This window comes from Oncorhynchus mykiss, chromosome 13 (genome assembly GCF_057628025.1).
Source record: "Oncorhynchus mykiss isolate SJ-2025 chromosome 13, ASM5762802v1, whole genome shotgun sequence".
Lineage (NCBI taxonomy): Eukaryota > Metazoa > Chordata > Actinopteri > Salmoniformes > Salmonidae > Oncorhynchus > Oncorhynchus mykiss.
In genome coordinates, this window is record NC_143034.1 from 50,179,245 (window position 1) to 50,197,641 (window position 18,397).

At 45.6% G+C, this 18,397-nt stretch overlaps 1 protein-coding gene across 2 annotated transcripts in view; it reads left to right on the forward strand.

Moving 5' to 3' along the window:
- LOC110486371 (sphingosine 1-phosphate receptor 2) overlaps positions 1–17,286 on the forward strand; it is a 34,081-nt gene extending 16,795 nt beyond the window's left edge. Inside the window, exons 1-2 of one of the 2 annotated variants that reach the window (XM_021557905.3) lie at positions 688–1,021; positions 13,752–17,286. In XM_021557905.3, the coding sequence (XP_021413580.2) occupies positions 13,967–15,040 (1,074 nt within the window). In that variant the 5' untranslated portion in view covers positions 688–1,021; positions 13,752–13,966 and the 3' untranslated portion in view covers positions 15,041–17,286. Of the gene's footprint in view, positions 1–687; positions 1,022–13,751 lie in introns of those variants that run through there. The other variant, XM_021557904.3, reaches the window with a different exon arrangement.
- Positions 17,287–18,397: the final 1,111 nt, after the last annotated feature.

An 18,397-nucleotide genomic window follows, 5' to 3' on the forward strand; every position in this document is an offset into this window, starting at 1 on the left:
CCACCTGCTATCAACAGCAAATTCAGTCCCACTATATCCTGACTGTGAACCATCGGGTTCTTGATCACCTCCTTAACCAAAGGCCCTTCTCCCCCCGGTTGCTCAGAAAGGTTCCAAACTTCTTCCTTTTAAGAATGATGGTGGCCACTGTGTTCTTGGGGACCTTCAATGCTGCATAAATGTTTTGGTACCCTTCCCCAGATCTGTGCCTCGACACAATCCTGTCTCGTAGCTCTACGGACAATTCCTTCGATCTCATGGCTTCTTGTTTTTTTCTCTGACATGCCTTTCCAAATCATGTCCAATAAATTGAATTTACCACAGGTGGACTCCAATCAAGTTGTAGAAACATCTCAAGGATGATCAATGGAAACAGGAAACACCTGAGCTCAATTTCGAGTCTCATAGCAAAGGGTCTGAATACTTATACAAATCAGGTATTTCTGTTTTTGCTGAGGAATTGTGTTTATTTCGTCCATTTTAGAATAAAGCTGTAACGTGACAAAAAGTGGAAAAAGTCAAGGAGTCTGAATACTTTCCAAAGGCACTGAATGTTGTACATCTGTTATCATGTATGTTTCAAGCCCCATTGCTTCTTGACTTTATACACTGCATTGTGTGTCACGGTCCTGCTGATGATGTAAATCTCTCTTCCTTCCTGCACTGACATCTTTAATGCTCCATCTCACTGCATTTGTGTTGATCCCTTCGAGACACTATGGCACTTGGCGTCAAGAGTGAGAACCTGTGGTCAGGGACCGGGGTGGGGGAGGAGGCGTTAAGGGGAGGGAGTGCAGAATGGAACAGTCCTCCTGACAGCTAGCAGAGCTCTCAACGAGTATGCTCACAACACCATTAGACGGGCCAAAAATGGAACCCGACAAGGCATCCAATCACAGCAGAGAGCGGTCCTACCCAGCGTGGGACTATGATGGATAATGATAACCCATAACCCTCTGGCTGCTCGAAAAGTCTGAGAGAGATTAGCTAGGAGGAGGAGAGAGATTACTCTACCACAGAGGTAAGATTGCATCTGTCTGGTGCTTTGATGATAACACAACAGCTTTAATGTGATAGAGAGGTAGTGTGAAGTAGAGGGCATCTCAGATCTGGAAATGTAGATCCAAATCGAATTGGATTTGTGATATTCCCATCTGACATTTTTTGCAAAATCAATACCCCATCCGATTCGGATCCGAGGTGGACCAGATATGACACAAAATATGTCAGAGAATCGGATCCAAATTGGGTCAGGTCTGTATCGGATGCAAATGGAGCCGAAAGATTAAAAGAATGCAGCTTTATTACTGCGCATGCCAGCAGAATGTCTTTGACTTCACAGGCAGGCAGTAAACATTAACACTCAGCGTCATTGTGACCATTTGATATTTCAATTGTTTAAATATTCCAGAATAAATAATGAATTGCTAAATGAATGCATTTATTATGTTAAAATATCTCATAAGAAACATCAGGACACCAAATGCAAATTTATAATCAGTCAGAAAATGTATTTCTTGATCCAGAAGCACGTAGACTGTAAATACAAAAAAAAAAATGATAGTGTATTTTCTGACTGTAAGACAAGTTGCCTGCCCAACAGGCCCATCCAAACTAGACCTAAACTATATTAAAACTACACCTATAATAATAATTATTATGAACGCAACACAGCAAGATGCATTTCGCAGCATGGGGATGGGTGTTTTCATTACCAAAGAAACAAGGAGTTTACCAAACAGCGCTTCTTCCATGTCATCCTACAGAGGTCCATTCTGTGTTTTTAGTGTTTGTTTTACATCTAGCCTACAGGAACATACACTCATGAAAATGTTATGTTCTTTCAAATATTGACATTTTGTATTCTGTTACGGAACACCTTCATAAACACAACCATATTACATTGGCACGAAGCGGGGTTCTATGAGGCCAGGCTTTTCTAGTTCAATGGATTTATTAGACTGGGGGTTATTGGTACTCCTAGAGGCCCCGCTATTCTACTGTTAAATATGAAATGGTCATTTTGACCGTCATTGCAATTTTAGGATGAGATGCTCAAGTTTTAGTCTTTTATGACATTTGTCTGTGAGTACTGCTAGAGTGTAAAATGCTCATGTTTTGGAAGATATATCGAAATTATTATATCGAAATTATAAAACTGAAATGTTAATGTTTCACATGCATTTCCTGTTGTAGGCCTACATCTAAAATAATTGAGTTGTGGTCTACACTCTACAGCCTAGTATTTTCATAAATCACATCCCTAATTAAAAATGTTGACACAAGAAGGGAATGGGTTTGTGGCAAAAACGCACTATAAGCACGTCTCCTTCTCCAGAATAAGCGCTCTGTTTCCCGTTAATTTGTGCGCATTCATTGTTTCATTATGTGACTTGTTTTTTATGTTTTATATATTTAGCTTGAACATGCGTAGAAGTACTTGGCCTGTGCGCAAATGTAGGCCTATAAAAGTTACCATTTGGGAATGTCTGATAGTAGGCCGTTTCTGATTGTCTTAACTCGCCACAACTTATGAGCTGCGGAGCTTCTCAAAGTAGTTTTGTTCATCACCTCACACAGAAAGCCAACAGAGTGTTGTACATTCATTGGGAATGACCATAGTTCCTCACCATATTTGAATAATCTTTCCAACACTCTCCTTCTTGAGCTTAAGTAACCTCGATGTGAAATAGCAACATATTGCTGATCCCAGTGGTGGATTTAGGTATAGGCAACATGGGCAGCCGCCGGGGCGGCACTTGGGTGGCCGCGCATAAAAATTAGGAATGGGGACATTTGCGTGATTGGTTTTCTATTGCTCATTTGCAAGTCACGTCAATGATATCATGTCACCGTGTGGGACTGTGGGTCAATTAACCTTGTCGGAGTGGGTGCCCTGATTCTAGTTTGTGAGCTAGGCAGGCTACTGCCTGGGTAGTTCTCCCACTCAGAAGTACGAGATTGGGAGGGAGGCGGGGGTAGGTTGACCTCAGGTCTCCCCAATGGAAGCCTGAGGTAGGGGGAGCAGGGGAATCTATCAAATAGCACACCCCTAACTTTGTACACTACTAATGAAATTAGTCAAATCAGTCACACTATGAAATGCTACCAAATAAACCACAATTCATTCATAGTACTGTCTATATATAGTTTCACAGTCATATTGTTGCATTTTTTTGTCTGGTTTGTGTGAAATGGTTAAGAATAGTATAAAACCAGTCTGCACACCACCAAGGTGAACTGGTTTAGTCTTGAGTCGTGGTTGACAGTGTTGGGGGATGGGTGATGTATTGATGCTCGAGTGCCAAATCAACACACATGTTTCTATTTGTCTTTATTACTTATTTTTGATATTTGAGTCATATTTTTATATTTATATAGTTTTAAATGTTATTATTATTTATTTGGGTTGTTCCAAATGTTTAGCTGGGGGGGGTTCGCCCTGTGAGCCATAAAAGCTAGAACCGTGAAATCCCATGAAATAGGCTACCTCCGTTGTGCAAATACAGCTGTGTCTATTCCAAGCTCATTGGTGAGGCCCAGTTGAAACAAGTTAGTCAACATGTGTCAGCATCCCTGTGGAACGCTTTCGACACCTTGTAGTCCATGACCCGACGAACTGAGGAAGTTCTGGGGACAAATGGGGGTGCAACTCAATATTGGTGTTCCTAATGTTTTGAACCCTCAGGGTACTGTATATGTATGTACGTCTCCGTGTGTCCATGTGACTGAGTACAGTTATACAAGACAATGTTGTGTCTGAGGAATCTCAAACACTGATGTCTAGGTTCACTGGTTTCCCCTGCAGCAGGAGAAAGTGGAGCTGGGTAGCTGTGAGTGCTGCAGTGACAGCAGGTGGGTAATGGAACAGCTATCTGGGAGGGGAGCAGCAGGCACACACAGACACACTGCTAATTGGGGCTTATCAGGTGTTGCTGGGAAAGGGAAAACACCACCTGGGGCTTTTGTGAGAGCAGAGCAGGGAGCTATCAGTTGGTCACATGACCACAGTGCGAGGAGGGGGGTTTGTCTCAGTGTGGGGTTAGGAACCACATAATTTTGTCTACCAGCCGGCTCTCTGTCGAACCGTCTGGTTTTACAGCGCCTCAGAACGGGTCTCGAAACAACCACTGGTTTTAATTGGCTGATCTCTCAGTAATAATTGGCGGATCTCTCTGTCCATCATCATCATTGGATAACCCTTAGAACCTCCCCTCTACATTGTGGACTTCAAAGTGTGAGCAACGCAGGTGAGTTTGGAAAATCTAAAAGTGCGCATCTTAGAAATAGTTTTCACATTTAAAATGTATGTGCCTGAACTCAGAATCACTTGGGCTGGTTAATGAGAGAGAACATTTATTTTTCTAAGTCCCATCTACTACAACCCCCTTTCAAGTCCCACTTTGTTGCACAGTGTTACCAGGCTCTATGTACCAGTCGAACCCAAGGTCCCAGAGGATAAGGTTTCAGAAGATCTTTACTATTCGGACTTGTGAATATTCAGCATGGTTCATTTGAATATCGTACTAAATACACATTGCGTGATAAACTTTGAGCAGCTTTGATTATTATCTGGTTGTTTTAGTTCTGATCATTTGTGGATGTAAAACAATTTTGGTGTTGGAGACAAACAAGATGGGCTACATGGTGACAATATAAACTCAGCAAAAAAAGAAATGTCCTCTCACTAGCAACTGCGTTTATTTTCAGCAAACAACGTGTAAATATTTGTATGTACATAAGATTCAACAACTGAGACATAAACTGAACAAGTTCCACAGACATGTGACTAACAGAAATGGAATAATGTGTCCCTGAACAAAGGGGGGGTCAAAATCAAAAGTAACAGTCAGTATCTGGTGTGGCCACCAGCTGCATTAAGTACTGCAGTGCATCTCCTCCTCATGGACTGCACCAGATTTGCCAGTTCTTGCTGTGAGATGTTACCCCACTCTTCCACCAAGGCACCTGAAAGTTCCCGGACATTTCAAGTGGGAATGGCCCTAGCCCTCACCCTCCAATCCAACAGGTCCCAGACGTGCTCAATGGGATTGAGATCCAGGCTCTTCGCTGGCCATGGCTGAACACATTCCTGTCTTGCAGGAAATCATGCACAGAACGAGCAGTATGGCTGATGGCATTGTCATGCTAGAGGGTCATGTCAGGTTGAGCCTGCAGGAAGGGTACCACATGAGGGAGGAGGATGTCTTCCCTGTAACGCACAACGTTGAGATTGCCTGCAATGACAACAAGCTCAGTCCGATGATGCTGTGACACACCGCCCCAGACCATGACGGACCCTCCACCTCCAAATTGATCCCGCTCCAGAGTATAGGCCTCGGTGTAACGCTCATTCCTTCAACGATAAACGCGAATCCCACCATCACCCCTGGTTGGCAACTGACAAAAGTCAGTGAAGAGCACTTTTTTCCAGTCCTGTCTGGTCCAGTGACGGTGGGTTTGTGCCCATAGGCAACGTTGTTGCCGGTGATGTCTGGTGAGGACCTGCCTTACAACAGGCCTACAAGCCCTCAGTCCAGCCTCTCAGCCTATTGCGGACAGTCTGAGCACTGATGGAGGGATTGTGCGTTCCTAGTGTAACTCGGGCAGTTGTTGTTGCCATCCTGTACCTTTCCCGCAGGTGTGAGGTTTGGATGTACCGATCCTGTGCAGTTGTTGTTACACTTGGTCTGCCACTGCGAGGACGATCAGCTGTCCAACTTGTCTCCCTGTAGCGCTGTCTTAGGCGTCTCACAGTACGGACATTGCAATTTATTGCCCTGGCCACATCTGCAGTCCTCATGCCTCCTTGCAGCATGCCTAAGGCACGTTCACACAGATGAGCAGGGACCCTGGGCATCTTCCTTTTGGTGTTTTTCAGAGTCAGTAGAAAGGCCTACTTTAGTGTCAAGTTTTTGTAATTGTGACCTTAATTGCCTAGCATCTGTAAGCTGTTAGTGTCTTAACGACCGTTCAACAGGTGCATATTCATTAATTGTTTATGGTTCATTGAATAATTCTCAAAATGGTGCCTTAAGAATTTTTTGCGTTATTTGTAACTTATTTTGTAGATAATGTTTCTGCAACCGTATCTTACGGCAAAAAAAGAGCTTCTGGATACCAGGACAGCGACCATTCACCTCGGATTAGACTAAGAGCTTCTGGATATCAGGACAGCGACCACTCACCTCGGATTAGACTAAGAGCTTCTGGATATCAGGACAGCGACCACTCACCTTGGATTAGACTAAGAGCTTCTGGATATCAGGACAGCGACCACTCACCTCGGATTAGACTAAGAGCTTCTGGATATCAGGACAGCGACCATTCACCTCGGATTAGACTAAGAGCTTCTGGATATCAGGACAGCGACCATTCACCTCGGATTAGACTAAGAGCTTCTGGATATCAGGACAGCGACCACTCAACTCGGCTAAGACAGAGCTTCTGGATATCAGGACAGCGACCATTCACCTTGGATAAGACAAAGAGCTTTGGGATATCAGGACAGTGATCACTCACCTCGGATTAAACTAAGAGCTTTGGGATATCTGGACAGCGACCATTCACCTCGGATTAGACAAAGAGCTTTGGGATATCAGGACAGCGATCACTCGCCTCGGATTAGACAAATATTTTTTTCTACAACAAGCAGGACGCACAGGACATTCTCCAAGCACCCGACGGGGCCGACATCCCCGTTATTTGTAAGAGAAAGCAATGCAGGTACAGAGGACAAAGAGCCGGATGCCTCGTGAGGACCCGCAGAAGGTGAGTGGTAAAGCTGCCGTTACCGTCAATACTACTCGCCAACGTGCAATCATTGGACAATAAATTAGACGAGGTACGATCACGAATATCCTACCAACTGGACATCAAAAACTGTAATATCCTTTTTCACAGAATCGTGGCTGAAGGACGACATGGATATTCAGTTAGCAGGATATATACTGTACTGGCAAGATGGAACAGTACACTCCGGTAAGACGAGGCAGGGCAGTCTATGCATATTTGTAAACAGCTGGTGCACGAAATCTAAGGAAGTCTCTAGATTTTGCTCGCCTGAAGTAGAGTATATTGTGATAAATTGCAGGCCACATTACTTGCCTAGAGAGTTTTCAGCTATACTTTTCGTGGCTGTTTATTTACCACCACCGACAGATGATGGCACTAAGACCGCACTCAGTCAGCTGTATAAGGAAATAAGCAAACAGGAAACCACTCACCCAGATGCAGGGAAACTTAAATCAGTTCTACCAAATGTTAAATGTGCAACCAGAGGGTGAACACTTCTAGATCACCTGTACTCCACACATACAAAAATTCTAGATCACCTGTACTCCACACATACAAAAATTCTAGATCACCTATACTTCACACACAAAGATGTGTACAAAGCTCTCCCCCACCCTCCATTTGGTAAATCTGACAAACTCTATCCTCCTGATTCCTGCTTACAAGCAAAACATTAAAGCAGGAAGCACCAGTGACTCAGTCTATAAAAAAGTGGTCAGATGAAGCAGATGCTAAACTACAGGGCTGTTTTGCTAGCACAGACTGGAACATGTTCCGGGACTCTTCCGATGGCATTGAGGAGTACACCACATCAGTCACTGGCTTTATCAATAAGTGCACCGAGGACGTCGTCCCCACAGTGACTGTATGTACATACCCCAACCAGAAGCCATGGATTACAGGCAACATTCGCACTGAGCTTAAGGGTAGAGCTGCCGCTTTCAAGGTGCAGGACTCTAACCCGCAATCTTAGAAGTACTCCCGCTATGCCCTGCGACGAACCATCAAACAGGCAAAGTGTCAATACAGGGCTAAGATTGAATCATTCTACACCTGTTCCGACGCTCGTCTTATGTGTCAGGGCTTACAAACTATTACAAACTACAAAGGGATGCACAGCCGCGAGCTGCCCAGTGACACGAGCCTACAAGACGAGCTAAGTCACATATGCTCGCCTCGAGGCAAACAACACTGAGGCAGGCATGAGAGCATCAGCTGTTCCTGACGACTGTGTGATCACGCTCTCCGTAGCTGATGTAAGTAAGACCTTTAAACAGGTCAACATACACAAGGCTGCGCGGCCAGACGGATTACCAGGATGTGTACTCTGGGCATGTGCTGACCAACTGGCAGGTGTCTTCACTAACATTTTCAACATGAGTCTGTAATACCAATATGTTTCAAGCAGACCACCATAGTCCCTGAGGCCAAGAACACAAAGGCAACCTGCCTAAATTACTACAGACCCTTAGCACTCACGTCCGTAGCCATGAAGTGCTTTGAAAGGCTGGTAAATGGCTCACATCAACACCATTATCCTAGAAACCCTAGACCCACTCCAATTTGCATACCGCCCAAACAGATCCACAGATGATGCAATCTCAATTGCACTCCACACTGCCCTTTCCCACCTGGACAAAAGGAACACATGTGAGAATGCTATTCATTGACTACAGCTCAGCGTTCAACACCATAGTGCCCTAAAAGCTCATCACTAAGCTAAGCATCCTGGGACTAAACACCTCCCTCTGCACCTGGATCCTGGACTTCCTGATGGGCCGTACCCAGGCGGTGAGGGTAGGTAGCAACACATCTGCCACGCTGATCCTCAACACTGAAGCTCCCCAGGTGTGCATGCTCAGTCCCCTCCTGTACTCCCTGTTCACCCATGACTGCATGGCCAGGCACGACTCCAACACCATCATTAAGTTTGCAGACGACACAACACAACAGCCTGATCACCAACAACGATGAGACAGCCTATAGGGAGGAGGTCAGAGACCTGGCCGGGTGGTGCCAGAATAACAACCTATCCCTCAACGTAACCAAGACTAAGGAGATGATTGTGGACTACAGGAAAATGAGGACCGACCATGCCCCCATTCTCATTGACGGGGCTGTAGTGGAGAAGGTGGAGAGCTTCAAGTTCCTTGGTGTCCACATCAACAACAAACTAGAATGGTCCAAACACACCAAGACAGTGGTGAAGAGGGCACGACAAAGCCTATTCCCTCTCAGGAAACTAAAAAGATTTGGTATGGGTCCTGAGATCCTCAAAAGGTCCTACAGCTGCACCGCATGGCAAGGCTTCTCAACAGTTTTTACCCCCAAGCCATAAGACTCCTGAACAGGTAATCAAAATAGCTACCCAGACTATTTGCATTTTGTGCCCCCCACCCCTCTTTTTAAGCTGCTGCTACTCTCTGTTTATCATATATGCAGAGTCACTTTAACTATACATTCATGTGCATACTACCTCAACTGGGCTGACCAACCAGTGCTCCTGCACATTGCCTATCTGCATTGTGTCCCACCCACCACCCGCCAACCCCTCTTTTACACTACTGCTACTCTCTGTTCATCATATATGCATAGTCACTTAAACCATATCTATATGTACATACTACCTCAATCAGCCTGACTATAGCCTCACTACTGTATATAGCCTCGCTACTGTAATAGCCTCGCTACTGTATATAGCCTCGCTACTGTTATAGCCTCGCTACTGTTATAGCCTCGCTACTGTATATAGCCTCGCTACTGTTATAGCTTCGCTACTGTATATAGCCTCACTACTGTTATAGCCTCGCTACTGTATATAGCCTCACTACTGTTATAGCCTCGCTACTGTATATAGCCTCACTACTGTCATTTTTCACTTTCTTTTTACTGTTGTTTTATTTCTTTACTTACCTATTGTTCACCTTCTTTGCACTATTGGTTAGAGCCTGTAAGTAAGCATTTCACTGTAAGGTCTACACCTGTTTTATTCGGCTCACGTGACAAATACACTTGGATTTGAAGCATGGGAAACAGTGTTTAAACCCTTTACAATGAAGACCTGTGAAGTTATTTGGATTTTGACAAATTATCTTTGAAAGACAGGGTCCTGAAAAAGGGACGTTTCTTTTTTTGCTGAGTTTACATAGCTTTGATAATGACCCCATATCTAGGCTATGCAGCATGAGCATACATGTTTGGTGATTCGTCTTCGGCTCCTATCTTGATGTAAATGTGCTCCCTGAAGCGTTTTTTGATTTCCTGTCTCTGATTGACACCTGAGAAATGTATGTCTGGTGCTTGTCTTCCTGTCTCTCACTGCTGCCTTTTATCTCTTATTTCCTCTCACTCTTTCCATCCATCCATCCTTCCATCTCTCTCTCTCTCTCTCGCGCTCTCTCTCTCGCTCTCGCTCTCTCTCTTGCTCTCTCTCTCTCTCTTGCTCTCTCACTCTTTCTCTCTCTCTTCTCTCGCTCTCTCTCTCGCTCTCTCTTTTTACACACTCACAATGGAGACATGATTCTCCAGCCTGTACTGTTTGACCAAGGTTCCTGGTCCTGCAGTAGACCATTGAACACTAATGTGGGTTAGAGTAGGGCCTTCAGCCATGGAAATACAGAAGCCTCAGGCTTTAGCTTCTTGCACCAGAGTAAAACCTGCCAGTGGAGCCACATGAATCTCACATAGCACACAGACTTGTTCTCTCATTGGATCTAGGCCTACCTCTGTGTAATCTTTCATCTTAGTCACTCTCATCACACCCTGTTGTTGAAGGTAGGGAGAGAGGGAGGGAAGGAAGGAATCGTGGCAGGTGTGTCTTGGTGCTGAGCATGTGTTTAACTGTTAGGGCTACAGCAGCAGGGATATGACAGTGATGTGTGATGTATGGGGGGTCAACACAGTGCACAGCTTTGTCTCGTGCCATATGATGTTCGGGACTACAGAGCAGTGGAGCAGGAAGTCTGCTGCTCGCTTGTCCTGTCTGTCAGCTAGTTGCCGTGGAGACGTCTGGGCCTGTGTGGCACAGGGCAGATCAAGGGAGGAGACAACAGCACTGCAGGTAAACCAGCCCATCAGGTTTCACACGCTCCCCTGATCACGGAGATGTCACGTGGCACGCCAAGGTCTCCACGGCGATGCACAGTCTGACGGGGACTTGAGCTGCTGTCTACGAGCCAAGTCGGAAAACAGTCTGGGAAACTCTCCTTAGAAATCTGAAGAGAACTAAGTGAAAGATTAGCTGAGAGGAAAGAAGAAGCTGCTTCCAAAACACCACATGTCCTCTTTGCTCTGTTCAATCTCAGCCGTTTTTATAGAGCTGGTTTATATTGACTCGTCCAATAACAACATCATTACCGTCTGCAGTAGTAATGTAACCTGATGTAATTACACTGGTGCGGCTGGCAGAGCCACTCAGCCTCAAGCCCTGATTTCTCTCTACTTATGGACACAGGAAACCGGGGGGACGGTTAGACCTGATGCTATGATTCCGATAAGGAAATAGGAATATATTAATTGAATTGAATCAACTGTATTGTTCCACAGAGGGGACATTGGATTTGACCCCAGCATAAAATGGGCATACATCAGCACACGTCCAGTGGCTAATACAGTTGCAGCAGCCCTATTGGGAGTAGTCTGACCGGGGTGGGAGTGACTCCAGCAGGGCTTGGTGTGGCTGTGTTATTCAGGCTGGAAGGCAGAGCTCCTCCACGCCGAAGGAGACTATTGTTCTTTTGTTCCTGCTTGAGGAAACAGCAGAGCATGCTGGTTATTGTTGGTAGCCAAGAGCAGCTGTGTGTGTGTTCAACCTATGTGTGTGCGCGCAGCTGGACTCGTGTGCTGCTCTCCTCCGCTCTCTGTGTCGAGTGTATGTACTCTTAGGTGTGTGTGCGTATGTGAAAGAGTGTACTGTGTACGGTGCATGGACTGGCACATGACATTGAAAGCCTTCCATGACGGCTTATATGTGGGGGTCTGTGTGTGCTGGTATCAGTGTGTGTGTGTGTGTGTGTGTGTGTGTGTGTGCACGAGTGCATGAGGGTTTTGTGTGCGTCACAGCGACGTCTCAGATCCCTGCCTTTGTGTCCAGATGCCATTCCACATGGGCACGCCGCTCATTCCACTCTCCCCAGCCCAGCCCCGCCCCTCTCTCCACCCTCACCGAGGTTTGTCACAGCCCAGTAGACAGGACGGCAGTTAGACTACCTAGCTAGCTACCTAAACAGCAGTAAAAGCGTTTAGATTAGGGAAATGAAGCAGGCAGCAGCAGCTCAGGCTGTAGAGACGAGGCGTGCAGTGAAAGCATCAGGATCAGGTTACTATGAGCTGTTCTGCAGACGCATCTCGTTACCGTCGACGTATTTAAGAGCTCAGACTCTAATCAGCTTTCCAGAACCTCTTTACTGCTGGACAGCTTTTATTTTTGTTTTAACAGAGCCTCCTTTTGCTTTCAACACTGTTTTGACTTTTGACTACTGATTCCAAGCTTTCTTTGTGGACCAGTGTGTTATTTGCATGCATTTGTTTGAAAGTAATTTTTTAAACTGTACCATTCAAATGAACAAACGGCTTAATTTTTTATTCATTATTGAATGTAAATGTTTAAGGGTAGAGTGGATCTGAAAACCAGTGACACACATCTGCTAATTAAAATGTTATGACCCAACTGTGGCTTTTTACAACTATCTTAACCAATGATCATGAGAATAGATGTTTTCTTTCACTTTAGATTGGTTAATAATATACTTCCCACAAGTCTGGAAAGTCCCCATCTTTCTGTTGTTTACTTACTGGTAGGGTTGTGAGATGCCCTCCAGTGTTTTGGGGGACATCACGTTGAGGCTTGCCCCTGGCCCTAGTCTGGCTGATCCACGATCTATGCTGCTATGCTGGTGTTAGAGGGACTTCAATGGAGTTAAATGTTGCTCAGTCCGGACAACGATGGTGTGACGGAGCAGAGTGTTGACAGCAAGGTGCTTAGAAATGGTGAGCGGAATATCCTCGGTAGACGGACAGACCTAGCTGCTGTCTGTTCTAGCCTGATGGACCATTAGGTTCTGAGGCTACAGCCTACAGGTTATCTCTGTCTAGGCTACTGTTCTGGAAGAAAAATCTCTGTTTCCTATGTTTCCTCGTACTGATTTTCCTAGGAATTCCAGTTCCAGATTGGTCAAAGAGTGTAACTCTTCATGATAGGTTATGATGATGACGTAAACCTTGCCCTTGAGTCTCTCACTGCTCAACACTAATACACTATCTCTCCTGCCATTCCAATCCTGTTGCACAGACAAAAGCAGCAACTGTCTGCCTGTGTGGGTGCTTAGCTGGAGATGTAGCAAAGGGACAAAGTACACAGTGTATTTGCAGCAGTTGCACATGTGGTCACACACAGTCCTTTCTGTGTAATGCTCAGGGGAGTGTTGTGCCTGAAGGCAGATGCCAGATCTGTCCAGATTGGATCTATTTTTGAACCCTAAGAAATGTCTGATCACCCCAGGTTCACATGCCAAAGCAGGCCCTATGGCAGTAAGAATCAGTCACACACACACACACACACACATCACACACACAACTGCTGTGATTTGTGTCTTAAGCAAGTCTGACCTTAATAAACTATTTCACTGTAACACAGACCAACTCATTACTTTGTCTCCCCTAGATGAGTCGACACTAGAATCAACCTTTTTCCCTCTTTTAAAATGTCTATTTAAAGGGACATAATTTTTTTTAAAAATAAAATGTAAATTCTGCTTCATAGTCATCATCGCCAGCACAACCCCAACATCAACATATGTGGAAATTGTGCTTTTCTATGTTTTGTAGTAAAAAAAGTGTTTCCAATGATATCATCAACCAATTAGTAGGCAGTGCCTACTCATAATTTATTAAAATCACACAATGCACACTATATGCCCTGTTGGTAATCCTGACCATGTCTCTCTGATTCTCTGCAGGTGACCCAACCAAGCTTCCTGGGCCACTGAGACGTGATTCTGGGACGGGCACAGTCCCTCCCCTCAGCCTGCCTGCCCTGCGTCCTCCCCCTGTCTCCCAGACGTCTCCTCTTGAGAGAATGACCATCGGCCCAGACCTCCTCTACCGTCACCATACCACTGTGTGAATGACTCTTTGCTGAAAAGCCACCGTGCTCTGCCACCCCGTTGTTGCCATGAAGAGCAAGTATTCCCAGTACTACAACCGGACCCTGATCCATGCCTACTATGTGTTTGCCAAGGACATGACCTGGGAGGAGTTAGAGGAGCGCACCAATGGGAAGGCCCAGCTCAGCTCCCTCAACATCGTCTTCGTCATCATCTGCAGCATCATCATTCTGGAGAACTTGCTGCTGCTCATTGCCGTGTTCCGCAACAAGAAGTTCCACACCGCCATGTTCTTCTTCATCGGGAACCTAGCCTTCTCCGACCTGCTGGCCGGCTCAGCCTACATCGCCAACATCTTCCTATCAGGGCCTAGGACCTTTGAGTTGGTGCCGGTACAGTGGTTCATCCGGGAGGGCACAGCCTTTATAGCGCTGGCCGCCTCCGTCTTCAGCCTGCTGGCCATCGCCATCGAGCGCTACATCGCCATCACCAAGGTCAGGGTTTACGGCTCTAACAGGACGTGTCGTATGTTCCTGCTGATCGGGACGTGCTGGGTCACCTCCATCCTCCTGGGGGGCCTGCCCATCATCGGCTGGAACTGCATCAACAACCTGCCTGAGTGCTCGGCCTTGCTGCCCCTCTATTCCAAGAAGTACATCCTGTTCGTGGTCACCATCTTCAGCATCATCCTGCTCTCTATCGGCATCCTTTATGTGCGCATCTACCTGATTGTGCGCTCCAGCCACCAGGAGGCCACCAACTCTCCGGCCTACGCCCTGCTGAAGACGGTCACCATCGTGCTGGGCGTCTTCATCGTGTGCTGGCTGCCCGCCTTCACCGTCCTCCTCCTGGACACCTCCTGCCGCAGGCTGGACTGCCCCATCCTCTCCAAGGCAGACATCTTCTTCGGCATCGCCACGCTCAATTCGGCACTCAACCCGCTGATCTACACGCTACGCAGTAAGGACATGAGAAAAGAGTTCCTGCGTGTGCTGTGCTGCTGGGGGCTGCTGACCAGCGGGCGCCCCACTGACCGATGCCTGGTGCCCCTCAAGAGCTCCAGCTCTATGGAGCACTGTACCAACAAACACGAACACCAGACCACGCCCATCATGCAGGCAGAGTGCACCACCTGTGTCTGACTCGATGCTATAATCGCACAGTGTGTGTTTCTGAATGTGAAGGTGTGTGTGTGCATGTCTGTTTGACTGGGTGTGTGAGAGGGATAGTGTGTGTGATGGGGCTGTGTGCAGGTGAAGAGACTTAAAGAGGAAAGCACACCTGTGAACCCCCCCCCCCCCCCCCCCCCCCCCATCCCCACTCCAGACCTGCCACATAGAAGACCGTCTGTCTGTTTGTCTGGAGAGATGTCACAACATCGTTGACTCTCATTACAATCGTACCTGTGTGAATTCACAATCAGCATTCAACCGATTCACCACAAGAGCGTGATAACACAATCATCCTCGAGTGAATTCACTATTATTCAATGAATTCACAATCATAGCTGAGCCTTTTTTTTCTCTTTCTTTTAACAATGTTTTTAAACATTTTCTTAGGGACTTTCACAGAGTGGAGTCACAATCTTTGTTGAGGGAGTCTTGATTATAACGATACATGAATTCATGTTCTGCATGTCCGCTTGTTTTACATGTATGCGGACTCCCTTATGGAAAGCCAAATCCACAGACACCATATGCATAATACATAATCGTGATGCTGAGTTGTTGGAGTGTTTTACTGCGCCCTGATAATGGAAAGCTTTCACATATTGCACTTTGTAGACATGTAAGCGTTGTGTGATTGTTTATGGCTGTCGCCCTCTTGAAAGGTTAAACCACAGACGTTTCCCTGAGTGAATTATATATGTATCCATACATACAGAACTCATAGGCCATTGCTCATATAGAGAGACGTGAGGCACCCAGGCAGTGACTAGTCCTCACTCAGTACTGCACTCCATGCAGGCCGAAACCCTTGCAAGTACCCCTCTAAACCAGGGCTATATATCCTCATATATTAACCTGCATAGATCCCTTTGATTAACTGCAAAAAACAAAAGTACTCTGCTTACGTATATTGCATGACATTCTAACTCCTTTGTAAGAACTAATGTGTATTGGTGTACTCCAGTAAGTTCAGCTTGTTCATTAACATTCTCTCTCTCTCTCTCTCTCTCAAATCTATCCCTCTCGCTTCTACTGTTGTCTTTTGTAACTAACGTTTCCTAAGAGGAAGGCCCAATCAGAAAACACATTTCCTGAAGTGAGTTGGCCCTGATAAATTTCACTCAATGACAGCTACCCAGCAGCCCATAACCAACAGGACTGTTGTCTTAACGATGTTATAGCAACGCAGTGGCAGTGTGCTTTCTGTTATTATTGGGCGTTGCTCCAGGGGAATGGGCCTGAATGTAAGTATGAAGTGTTTGGAGCGAGACCGCTCTATTTTTGACAGTATTATTGATCATTGACTTGTCATTGATGTGCAGAGAGTGGGATTAAACAAGGTAGGTCAATCTCACTGCGAAGTCTTAAAAACAGACCACAACAAAATAACAGGAATATCACCCCCAGCCAGTCCAGGTAGAATGGTTGAAAAATAGTAGTGTCCTGTTCAACACAGGAAGACATGGGATTAGTCCAGAGTAGACACGTCTCATCTTCCCCAATCTCAATAATCCCTCTCCCCCTCCATAAACAAGAGAAGATCCCGTTTAAAGTGGAGCACGGGTCTCCATTCCCTTCACACGAGAGAAGGTCGTCCTCTTTACTCTCTTAGATGCCTAAATAAACTCTACTTCCTCTAACGGCAGGAAGTCCTGTGTTTCATAAAGCGGTTCCTGTTGTTCAGGAAGAATCTCATCTGCCTTTGTACAGACACACACTCACTCTCACTTGGCCACGCTTCTGGTCCTCATCATATTTCCATGCAGGTTTTTATAGCCTGCTAGTTAGACAGCGAGCCCTAGCCTGGAATCCAAACTAATATGCTCTGTTACACAATTGTTTCACTTCAAAATAAACTGAGCATATAAATTTAGATTCCAGGCTAGGCCAGACCATTAGGAATAGTGAAAGCACTTTGGCAGATTCCATATTGCCTGCTCTCTCCTGGGTTTCTTCAAAGACAGCGCAAACATACCCATCACTTCATTCATGTGTTGCCTAACCCTGTATTATTTGTATAAATATATGAATGACTATGTATGTAAGTATGTACAGTATGTATGTGAGAACCGTGTTCATGTATGGAATGTCTTGTGTGTCCAGTAGCACGATGCCTGTGTCAAAACGGTACAGCTTAAACACTAATAGTGGTACATATTATTATTATTTTTTAAATGCATTCCTTTTTATAAAATAAATGAAACATCTGAAGAATCCAATGCGTTTTGTGTGTGTGTTTTTAAACGAGTGAATGTGTGCACACAAAAGTTCATATTTGTGCATGTATTGTATGTAGAAAAACATGTCCTGATACGTTTCACTTTCCAGGCCTATTGCCATCTTTCAAAATCCCACATGGCTGCATGAGGTGTAATCGAAAACTGATATTTAATCCAAACATGCTCTAACAAAGTCTTAAAAATTACTTGTTTCAACATGAAAAAGCTCTATTCAAATGTGGCCATTATACTTTCTCCATTTAACCTTGGCCTTCACATCTAACAGCATGGTTTTAACTGCTTCCAGACTGACATGAGAAAGAGTTCTGTTGTGTGAAATGTTAGGGGTGACCATGTGGGGCGGGTGAGGTCAGTGAGGGAGAGAAAGAAAATGGGGTGTGGCAGGCTTAGTTTTGAGTAATTGTCATTTAATAGAGAGTGGCTGCTTCTCTGGGAGCTCCAGGAAGATGGGAGACAGCCTTTTGAGGGAGAGGTTCCTGGCTGGCCTCGGGGGCAGACTCTGGGCCACAGCCCGGGAGAGGCTGACGGAGTATGGCCTTGAAAGAGAGTCTCGTCTAGTTGCTGTCAGAAGTCCTGGATTCCTGGATGCGAACATTGGCTAAATCAGCCCCAGGAGGCCCCAGGTCATGGCTAGAAGGGATCCAGCTTTTGTCAAATTAAAGTCCGATTTGACTTTTCGTAGCAGGTTAGAACTTAGGCAGCAGGTTAGTATAATTAACGTAGCAGGTTATGAGACTTTTAGGTTAAGGTTAGGAAAAGGGTTTGGTAAAATGCGAAAATGTACTTTTGAAGTTAATTTGACAAAAGCTGGATCCCTTTTAGACATGACCTTGCGCTGCTGGGAACGTGACCAAGAATTTCCAGCGCGCTCAGCAGGAAGATATGACAGAGTCCAGAGTCCTGTAGGTGAAGAACACAAAAAGCATAAAGGGTTACGCTGTGCATTAAGCTCAACTGAAACAGCTGCATATGCTTAAAAAGACATGAACACACTGATGCCAGCCACACCCACAAACAGGCATCCACATTGGAAAAAACAAGACTGCACACTTGCGAGTTTAAAACATACAGGCACTTGGAGTCAGCTGCA